Here is an 11,475-nt window from a genome sequence, read left to right as displayed (position 1 = left end):
TGTCTTCAAATAAAAAAATACAAAATTAATTCCTAGAAGTAGTTTACATATACTTGGTACATCATGAGATGAGCTTTAAATTGAATTTCTCCAATGAAAATTCGAAAACAATGCAAGCTTAGTTTCATTGAATAAACACTACATAAAAAGGGTTTTACTGTTTTACATATGTACGTCAATCGCATGCAATGCAACAGTGCAACTTAATTACTCCTACTATATAACCTACATGCTAAGCTACTTCATTCCATCATATAATTTCACTTTTCTATACCATCTTCTCCAGTACTCCCACCGGCAGCACCACCATCACATCCACCACCACCCGAAACCCATCACAACCACCACCATCTCTCTTCCTTACGGCGATCAAACCCACAAAAGCCTTCCTCTTCCTCCTCAACTAAAAGACACCCTTCTAGAGTTTAAAATAGTGTAAATTAGGGCCATACCAACCCCCTAAGGAGAAGACTTTCATTTGTGGCGGCATTCTCAAGTGCTATAGGCGGGGTTCCAAAAATACAAAGTTGCCCCAATTTCATAGGTAAAATTACCCCCTGATTTTTGCAATACAAGTTTATTAGACTACAAGTTAATTTGTAGTTGTTGCCCTTGTTGATTAATGGATTGAATTACATATTAATTATTTAGTTGTTGTACGTCACTGAACTCTTTTTTAATTGTCTGTCTTACAAAATTAAGTGTTGTCCAAATAACTCTAGTTCTCTAAATCTATCAAAAAAAGGTCGGCTAGGTTGATAAATGTCTTATAATATATACGAGTAATTAATTTAGATTTTAAATCATGTATAAGTTTATTACTTAAACTAATTTCAAATATAGAATCAAAGTTAGAATGATAAAGGTCCATTTTATCTATAATACTTTTTTTCGACAGATCAAGTGAAAATGGCCAGTTCATCAACACATTTTGACGACGAATGCCCTAAATTCTTCAAAGTGTTTCTCCCAAAGGATTGCTCAAAACAGTTGGTAATTAATACCGATCATTTTCTTTATGTAGTTATGTACACTTTCTTATCAAGTACGAGTATGTTACTATTAATTATTTTGAGAGTGAAGAATAACTCAAGTGGTTAGAGCTTCAATTCCCTCTTGATTTTAATAGATTTTGGGATCGATTTTCATCACCTGCCAAACTAATTAACCCTCTCTTACATGACCAGCACATTTGTTCCGATTTCAAGACCCACCTCCAAACGGCCGTAAAAAGAAAGGCCATAATCTTCAGGCCGGGAACAAACCAAGAATGGAAAGTGGGTTTGGAAGAGGAAGAAGAAGAATTCTACTTCAGAATGGGTTGGAAAGAGTTCGTGAAAGAAAATGACCTAAAAGTTGGAGAGTTTATGGTATTTACATACCTAGGCAACTCCAACTTTAGTGTCAAACTCTACGGTACACACGGTTGCCTTAAGGAGACGGTCCAAGAAGGAGAAGCACCTGCCGAGATCGAACTCATGTACAAAAGAGGCAAACAGACTAGGAGACCGGGGGCTGGTCGACCACCTTCGTATGACCCCGACGAGGAATTAGTTAGGGTGGCCCAGGCTTATCGGAGTGCTCACTCCGATATTCCTTCTTTCATGGTCAAAATCACTACTAGCTACCTCACCCACAACTTGGTGGTATGTACGTATATTTTATTTTACTTTACTTTAAATATGATAGAGAATATACGCAGAATAAATATATTACTTTTTTTTAAATGTTTTGTAGAATATACCAGTGCAGTGGGTGAATGCCCATATGGAGGGAGGTGATGTGCGAGAAATCAAGCTACAAGGGCCGTCGCCGAGGAAAACATGGACGGTGAAGATGACCGTCTATCGTCCATCGTCCGGCTCTAATTGTAAGCTATCAAAGGGATTATCGGCATTTTTCCTAGATAATTACGTCCAACTTGGAGATATTTGTGTGTTCGAGCTTGTGAAAAATGCGCCTAATACTTTGAAAGTTACAATTTTCCGTAAGAATGATGTACTTGTATTTCAATCTTAGGTTATGTATGTACTTTTTTTTTTTTTTTTTTTCCTAATGATTTTAATCTAGCTTTTTAATCGTCTCATTTTATTTTATGTTCATGTAATTTGCAACTCAATTGAAAGTAATTAGTTCGTTAGATCTTATGCATATTGGTTTAATTTTGCCCTTAGTTACTTAGTTATTGGCCTGGTTTACAATCGTCTCGCTTTAAATCAATAAGCCTTATTCCTTGCATTAAGAATATAACTACATACATAACACGGACAAATTAATAAAAAACAATATACTTCGTATTAACTAATTAAGAGCATGTATACGAATAAAACACAGATCGAAATTCCTTATAATGTTGTACTCCGTACTATAATTTGTAATGTTTGGATGGCTTGTTCAGATCAACCAACAGACAAACACACTTCAAATCTTTGGTTGAAATAAATGAAGTCATCAATAATGATCAGACAACTCCTAAGCTGAGGAGAAGCAAGAAAAGATTAAATGTTGAGTACTGTATGCATATTGCATACATTGAAGTGCATTAAATCATTCTTCCTTTATCTTTATAAAAAGTACTACTACGAGTACACAAAATCAATCTGCATATCTCTTTTGAACTCCGTATTCAAGTTTTCTGTTATAATGAAACAACAAACCCTATCAGATTTTAAGAATTTACTACTCACAATTCTATACATAGTAATGTTTATCAAAACTAGTAACTACACTTACTGACCAACAATTTTTTTTTTAAAAAAATAAAAATATAACTGATAATGAGCTTATTTTATTTGAGTAAAGAGTATTTTCTCATAATTTAAATCATTGACAGTTAATATATACAAGAAATTTGGGAAGAAAGATCAAGTACAAGTATTGTAAGAACTAAGGGTCTGTTCTCTTACGTTGAAATTCAGTTCAGTTCAGTTCAACTCCTAATTTCCTTCTCTTATAAAATATTCATTTCAGTTCAGTTCAGCTCAGCTCAGTTCATTTCAGTTCAGCTGAGTTCAGTCAATGAGAACAGGCCCTAAGAAGAACATTAATTTATGGGATTAATTATTGAAAATTAGATAATACACCCGGGTGCACCATGCTCATGTAGTGTTTGATAAAGAACATACCTATGTTTGACAAAGAACATACCTTTAATATGTTATTTGAGTGTGATCAGTGTGTTCTTTGAGTAAAATTATATGTTCCTTACATTATAACTTATGTTATTTAACATATGTTGATAAACATATATTTTTTTTTGGGTTTAATAATACAAAGTATGTTCTTTGAATTTGGCATGTATGTTCTTTAAGGTCGTAGTGACGCCCAAATTCTATTTTTTATTATCATGTCATATTTAAATTACTTTTATTATCGCACATTCTTTGAGTTTGATTAGTGTGTTATTTAGGTATTAACTATATGTACTTTACAATATAAATTATGTTCTTTTTAACATTTGGTATTTTGAAATTTGATATTGAAATCTTAAATTATTTTTAATTGAAAATAATGTTAGAGTAAAAAAAACTAAATTATTATGGGAAGTTGAATTTTTTTTTGGAGAGATAGAAAACTATTTTTTGGGGAAATGATATCTTTGGTAAGGATTTTTTAAGAGGTGATCAACATTGGCATGACTCACATCCCGACCCGATCCGGCCCAAAATAGGGTGGGTTTGGGCAAACCTAAAAATGCATTTTTAGTTAAAACTCGATCCGGGTTCGAAAAAAGCCCGAAAACCCGCTACTTTTCTACGGGTTTGGGCACGAGAAATTATGATATGGCCTGGCCCTACTCGATTATTTATCACTTCTAAATTTTTCCCGTTAATAATATGTAATTTTTCAGAAAATTTTATCAAGCTTTTATCTCGTTTTTTTTATTATATCTTTATGTTCTTTGGTAATGCATGTTTTTGTCAAATACAAACATGTTCTTTGTCAAATACATGTATGTTCTTTATGAAACACATGATGTTCTTTCCGCCTTTTTTTTATTTATCCAGGTGTACGATGAGCACTGTACACCCGTGTGTATAAACCACGGATTATTAATTATGCTTCAACTAACCATAAAAAATCATTTGGTTGATAAAAGTTATTTCCTGAATTCTGATTTTTTTGGCTCTAAAGTAGGCAGCAGGCCGAGTTATATATGGAGGAGCATTTGGAGCAGTAAATGGGTTATTGAGAAGGGATGCAAGTGGATTATAGGGAATGGTAAATCGGTTAAGGTGTGGAGTGACCCTTGGATCAATAGACCACCCTCTTTTCGTGTTATCTCAAAGAAGAAGGATGGTAGTAGCTGTGAGAGAGTGGCAGATCTTATATGTGCCGAGAGTGGGAATTGGGATGTTGAAGTGGTAAGGGAGAATTTTATTCCGTTTGAGGCGGATGAAATTTTGAACATGCCGCTAGGGTCAACAATGCTTGAGGATACGTATGAATGGAGCTATGAAAAGTCGGGATCCTATACTGTAAAATCTGGTTATCACTTTATTTCTTTTAATAGAAGGTTGGAGGAAGGAGGTAGAGGCTCTTCGAATCCGACGAACTAGTGGCAAAAAATCTGGAAGCTATGTGTTCCCCCCAAAGTAAGAGTGTTCGTTTGGAGGCTATGTTGTGGTGCTCTCCCAACAAGCAAAGGACTTCATAGACGTATAGAGAGTATCTCGCCGCTGTGTAGAAGGTGCAATAGGGGAGTTGAAACGGAGATGCACGCTATTGGGGGTTGTGATTTTGTTAAAGGAGTATGGGAGGAGGTGGGTGTTGTGTTTGATAGCCCACATTTCTCTGATGCTACTGATTGGGTTGACTGGGTTTTGAGGTTGCAAGATGTTGGGGAAAGAGCCAAGATTATGATGGTTGCGTGGGAATCTTGGAACGAGAGGAATGCTGTAGCTAATGGAGCTGTGCCTAGGGTCCCTGCTGAGATTGTAGTTGCTGCTGAATCGTTGCTTAATGCCTTTACAGAGGCACGTCAACTTGCTTCTCTCCCGCGAGTTAATACTAGGCAACGATGTGAGAATGCTTCTTGGTGTGCTCCTTGTGAAGGTACCCTGAAGGTGAATGTTGATGGGCCGGTTTTTGGAGATGCAGGATCTGGAATGGGCGTTGTTATAAGGGATCATAATGGGGATGTGGTGAGGGCGGGCTGCCAGCAAGTCCATCAGATGTGGGATGCTAGTATTACCGAAGCGAAGGCGATGGTCCTTGGATTGAAATTGGCTGTTCAATGCAATGCTAAAAGTGTTATTGTTGAAAGTGATTGTGAGCACTTAGTGAAGTTGGTTAATGGCATAATAAAGGAGGGCTCGTTTCTTGGTTTGCTAGCTAAAGAGATAAAAGCTATTGCTGATTTTTTTTATTCTGTTGTTTTTATTCATATTTTTAGGGAAGCTAATTTTGCTGCCCACTCTATGGCTCACCTTGCCCCACTTGAGTATTCTACTAGGGTGTGGGTTGGGAGTTGTCCAAGTGTGGTAGAAGATGTAGTTGCATTGGATTTTTGTTTGAGTTTCAATAATAATTAGTCGTTCTGTCGCCTTTCCTCAAAAAAAAAAAAGTTACATCACCAACATTTTTTTTTTCTGATTATGTTTAAATGTAACAGATATTGTCTTCGCTTTCTAGTATATGAAGTACTCCATGAGTTGATGTATAGTACATATTTCATTTTTGTCCTATAGACTTACGTATCTTCTTTCAAGAAAAAAAAAAAAAAGGTTACATATCTATGGACCGGAAGGTTATTGACCTTGGTTATTGGCTATTCTTCCATGCATTTTTTTTTTTTTTTTGAAAGAACATAGTAGTGCATACATGGAAATCTCACTTAGCTTGGACAGTGATCTTTCTCTAAATTGACTTAGCATGTTCAACTCCTAAACATCAATCTAGCTGGAAATGATGAGCAATAAAATACCGAGGCATTTCAAACGGCTAACATTTAGGCAACTATTTTTGCATCACAAGGGCATAATGACAATTTTTAGAGTGGACTTTGCATCTCATTCTAGCCCAACTTAAATTTGATTGAAACTCAAGCCATGCATTTAATATATCTTGATCCAAAATTCAAGCCACATCCAGTTTGAACTAAACCCAAAGTTAAACTTCTTATCCATTTACTGTAAAAACTAACTTGAGTGACATGAACTGAAATACAATCCTACGTAGTTAAGTTAAAATTTGGCTCAACCAAAAGACTCATCCGATCCGAACTTAACCCAACCCAACCAAACCCCAACACCAACACAACAAACAAAGAGCAAATTTCTTTCCTGAGAAATATATGAAAGTATAAAAATGCCCCTAAGATTTTAAGAGGATAGAGTTCCTCGACTTATCAGTGCGGAAGGCGTAGAGTTGAGAGAAGAAGCGGTCTGTAAAAATGGCTTCAGTGGTTGGGAATACTCTTGCAATATCGCCGGCAATTTACTCGCCGGAGAAAACACCGAAGGTTGTCGTAAGAAATTCCGGCGCTTCTTTTGCATTTTCCCGACGCTGTTTTTCTCTCTCTTCTCTCTCCTTCCGTCGCCCTTCCACCCTAAATAACGACGCCATCTTCCGCCGACGTTCATCTTCTACCTTTCGTTGTTTCGCTGGTAAGATTCTTTTTATCATTCTTCTTTTCAATCGAAATTCGCTTAATTTATATTTATACCTTGTAATTTTGCATCAATTTTGCTTCGTTTTCTCATTATTACTTGATTTGTATGCTGATTTTTTTTTTTGTTTGATTTGTTAATTCTGGATTTATTTGACCTAATTTGCGAATTTCGGTTTCAATTTAGATATTGTGATGCATAATTAATGTAATTATTGATAAAATTGGTACTCTCTCCATCCCTAAATTACATTCCTCATTTCTATTTTTGGTATTTCAAAATTACATTCCTCCTTTCTATTTTTGGTAAGTTTTTTTAGTAAATCAACTCTCTTTTTCTGTTTTATATTTAATGCTTTCTCACTCATCCTTACTTAATCTCACTCACAATCCTTGTGCCAAATTACAATGAATATGATTGGTTAAAAATTTTTGGTCCTTTTTTTTTGCAAAGGATTGATGACATGTCATGAGTAATAACTAATCTATCTTTGTACTTCTCGTTGCATTATCTAATTATTGTTATTTGTCTTATTCTTTCCTCATTAATTCCCGTGTAAATTTCCAAAGAGGAATGTAATTTAGGGACGGAGGGAGTATCATTCTTGTTCAGTGTTGATTAAGCTTAACATTATGGGTTTTTAACAGTAATTAATTTGTGCAAAATTCAAAACAATTTGATTGGAAGTTTGCTGATTTTGAGTTATGAACTTTAAATTTCCGGTAGTTAGGAGTGGCTCTATGGTGATTATGATCGCGAAGAACCAAACTGTGTTTAGCTAAATTTCCTTGGAAATTGCTTGCTAGTTTCCTGACTATTGGAGATAATCGGATAGGTGATGGTGGATTTAATGTTAAAATTAAATTTTAGAATAATAAGCCACCAATCAATCAGGTTGAAGAGTTTGATTAAAGGTGATCGTGGCTACTCGATCTAGTTTTGTAGGGTCTTTTCAAAGGAGAAGGCGATGAATTTTGAGCTGATAAATTGCAACTTTAAAAGAGAGTGCATTTCCATGGAGATGAATGACTATATGAGTATAGGATTCCAACCTTAATTGACATTTAGGAAGTCTATGGTTTCAAAATCAAGGGAAGTACCCTCTTCTCTTTCACACCCCTTCACAGCTTTGGTCTATGGCAAAATTAGAAGTCTAATTATGAAGGCTTTTGCCCTGCCAAATCCTTATGACAGAGGGTCTTTCATTCCCTTCAATGATATTTTCCATCACCATTTATAGATCAATCTTTCCATAAGATTCTAAGACTACAAAAGATTTCAATGACAATATAATTCCAATCCGGAAAAGGCACTTCAATGGTGTGCCTTTTCGTTTTTCTTGAATCTTGATTATGTAAAGCCTCCTAGAGTTTGGAAGTGCCAACATCGTTTTCTTTGCAATAAATACTTTTCCTTTGCTACTTGCGCATGGGTATTTGGTGAATTTGTGTTACAAGTTACAACTATAATCCTATGAAGTATCAGGATTTAAGGCCTTTAGGCACAAGTATACATTGGTCCTACACTTTCCACTCCTTTCCCTTAACATATACTGCTTTATGTTCCGGTCAACAAAAAGAATAGGTTTCCTTACAAAAGTACAAACAAAGTCACTAGGATCATGTATCAAGATTAGTAAACCAATGTCAAATAAGGGGTGTAAAATATTAATAGTGTTTACAGCTTTACTCTCAGCTCATTTAAATTTTCAACTAACATATGCAAACATTCTGTATCATAGAGAAAGAAAATAGCCTCTTCACTCTTAAAACCCAGTTCAATGACATAAATAGCTAGTAGGCTATCAAGATAATGGTTCACCAGTTCACTATGACCCACTGTAAACAAGTCCAAGTAGTGAAGTACATCATAATAGTTGCGTCCGTGAGGAATATAAAAAGAAAAGGCTATCATCCCAATTTCATCATACTTAATCTCACTTGTATACAAAGTATATACCAAAACGATGTACAAATTCGAAGAGCAAAGTCAAAGTAACCCTAGGTCATTCCTTCATCAAAACCAAGTAATTACATATCCATCTATTTTGTTCCCAAGTTTGAGGTTTGACAGACCAACCGTGAAAATAACCCGAGGGTCATAATTGATAGCATTTTTAATGATTTAATCAACACAAGCAATTATGTATTTGTTGTGCCCCCAAATAAAGTGTCATTGCCTTATGCACATGTTTTAGGAAGGTAATTTGGGGTTTGTTGTTTAAAGTTGAAAGAAAAGGATGGAAATGGGGGTTTTGTTGATTAAAGTGAAGAAGAAATAAGATAGTGGGTTTTGATTGTTTAAAGGTGAAAAATAATCATAAAAAATAAAGGTACTGGATCAATACCAATGAATTCTTTTTAGTAAATGAGACTTTTGATTGGGGACAAAGAAATCATAGGTATTAATTAACCTAAATTTGTACTTCTTTTTAGTAAAGCTGTAAATGTATTCCTTCAATCTGAGTTTATACTTAAGTTTTACATTGCTTGGAACACTTAATTTTAATTTCCATCTCTGGTTTTTTTCTAAAACATTATTTGAGCATCAAATGCTTGGCTGTCTGATATATCAGATACCATGATATGTACACCCCTTACACCTGGGATTCTACCAACCTTGGTGCTATAAAGAATTCTTTGCTGTCCTCATAGCATTTGTTGGGCACACAAGGATTAATCTTCCTCATTTCTTAAACCTTTTGCTATGTGAAAGTTCATTGGAGGCCCAACACATTTGCATCATTTTTAGCAGATTTCTGAGAATAATGAAGAGTTCATATGAAGAACAGAAGAAAGGAAGAGTGCAATCCTGATGCAAAAGGATGTTTCCCATTTAAAGTACATCTAGAAAGCTAACCCTCACAATGTGTACTTTGTGCTTAATTACTATAGAAAATAATTGAGGAAAGGTGGTCTCCTAATTATGTACTTGTGTAATAAGTAATGACCTGGCAATTATGAGTATACTATAAGTTAGTAACACCCTCTTGTATTATTTATGCAGCTCTTACTCCTGAGTTGAAGACTACTATCGATAAAGTAGTGAGTTCAAACAAAGTGATTCTGTTTATGAAGGGAACTAGGGATTTCCCTCAATGTGGATTCTCAAATACTGTTGTACAGGTATTGAAGTCTCTGAATGTGCCTTTTGAAACTATTAACATTCTTGAAAACGAGTTTCTGCGTCAAGGTTTGAAGGAATACTCAAGCTGGCCGACCTTTCCACAGCTTTATATTGATGGGGAGTTCTTTGGTGGTTGTGACATCGTAGTCGGTAAGTTCTTCAGAATTTATTAGGATACAGTGACTTGCTTTCCTTTAAGAGGTTATATATCTGAATCAATGTCTTTTTTGACATGTTGGTTGTCATTATAGCATAAGGTCATTGACAAATGAAGTATTCTGATCTTTGTCATAGTTAAAACATAACTATACCCAACTCTGCTTCAAAATGAAAGAAGAGTTATAGGATCAATGGGAACCTTGCATTGTTTACTGAAACTCATGTCATGATTTGACTACAGGCTATACTGTTAATAGTGTTATAATCCTCTCTCCTTTGATGTAGTCAAAACAAAACTAGACCCAATTCTGCTTCTGATGGATTAAGAGTTAATAGAACTATGGGAATTTTTTTAACTGTAACTTCTGTCTTTGATTTGACTACAGTTTTTGGAGTGTTATGTGAAGAATCGTTTATCTCCTTAGTTTGGTGGAAAAATGAGAGGTTAGATGAATTCTGATAGCTGATAAATTTATGTAAAAGTTGTGAACTTCATCCGTAGTGCATAGAAAACATTTCATTTGCTTTCTCTTTCTTGAAGGCCGAGTAATCCTCCACCACCCCCCCTTCTTTCTTTCTAATCTTTCATCAGATTTACTTTGCACCGCCAACAAAAACACTTTGGTCCTCGTCATAACTCTTAGGCCTCTTTCACAAGTAAATCAATCCTAACTGGGAAGATTTTGAAATGTTTCCACTCTGCTGAAGGTATCAAGGACTACAATGTAAAGTTGTAACTTCATCATTGATTTCTATTCACATATTTTTTAAAGTACAGTACTGTTTAGGAAGTATTGTGCGAGTATTTTCCCTCATGAAATACCTGTACGCTGTGGAAAATTGGGTCTACATAGCTGTTAGCCGTGCAGGCTTTGGACATAACTTAGAACTTAAGGTTAGTGTAGGTAGATTTTCATTCCATCTCTCCAATCTAAACTAAGGGTGATCTTGTTAGTGCTTCCTGAAGCTCTTTGACCTCTAAGTAATTTGTGTTGTAGGTGCTTTGAGCTTGCTTGTAAAATTTCCTAGTATTATTATGGGGGAAGAAAATGCATGCATTAATTAATTTTTTACGCGTAATATAGTTCTTTGAATATCTTTTCTGAATCATGTTTCCTTTACAGAAGCGCTCAAAAGCGGGGAGCTGCAAGAAACGCTGGAGAAGGCTATGTGCTCATGATACCAATATGAGCTACTTGTAATTTGTAAAGTTTCTATGTAAATACTTCAATGGATACAATATTACAATTTATACTTTGGCTGACTGGAGCTAGCAAGTGCATTGATGACAATCATCTTACACACTTTTAGATCTGTTTTACAAGCAGCAAGACTTATTAGAGGCTGCTCGTTTTCCCTTGAAATTTTTTGATTTGGTTTTTTTTTCCCCCTTGTCATTGACATTGGATAAAAAGTTCATTACATACTATGGGCATTACTTATGCAAACCGATAAACCTGCACCTTCGAAGTTCATCATCACTTTTGACGGGTATTACATCCCTTGTGTGTTCGCTCTCAATTTCCGTTTTAGTTTCAAATTTTTGTATCACCTAAGATAATTTTCGGATAAACAAAAG

General features: G+C 35.2%; 2 protein-coding genes across 3 annotated transcripts; both read left to right on the top strand.

The window, feature by feature from the left end:
• Window positions 1-4,715: 4,715 nt before the first annotated feature.
• On the top strand, window positions 4,716-5,534 carry LOC145637427 (uncharacterized). The gene is made up of 2 exons (XM_081688827.1): window positions 4,716-5,287; window positions 5,396-5,534. The coding sequence occupies exons 1-2, from the start codon at window positions 4,716-4,718 to the stop codon at window positions 5,532-5,534; spliced, it is 711 nt and encodes a 236-aa protein (XP_081544953.1).
• Window positions 5,535-6,310: 776 nt separating this feature from the next.
• LOC145624074 (uncharacterized) lies at window positions 6,311-11,371 on the top strand. 2 transcript variants are annotated; one of them, XM_081677020.1, is made up of 3 exons: window positions 6,311-6,608; window positions 9,618-9,887; window positions 10,283-10,371. In XM_081677020.1, exons 1-3 carry the CDS (start codon window positions 6,395-6,397, stop codon window positions 10,354-10,356), a joined length of 558 nt encoding a protein of 185 aa, XP_081533146.1. In that variant the 5' UTR covers window positions 6,311-6,394; the 3' UTR covers window positions 10,357-10,371. The 2 variants fall into 2 exon arrangements, with proteins under 2 accessions (XP_081533146.1, XP_081533153.1); XM_081677027.1 differs by lacking the exon at window positions 10,283-10,371 and adding an exon at window positions 11,021-11,371 and having other exon boundaries at window positions 6,316-6,608.
• Window positions 11,372-11,475: the final 104 nt, after the last annotated feature.

The sequence above is a fragment of the Chenopodium album genome, chromosome 1 (genome assembly GCF_948465745.1).
Source record: "Chenopodium album chromosome 1, dcCheAlbu1.1, whole genome shotgun sequence".
Taxonomy (NCBI): Eukaryota; Viridiplantae; Streptophyta; class Magnoliopsida; order Caryophyllales; family Amaranthaceae; genus Chenopodium; species Chenopodium album.
The sequence above is the reverse complement of the archived record's forward strand: the minus strand, read 5'-3'. Positions and strand labels throughout refer to the sequence as shown.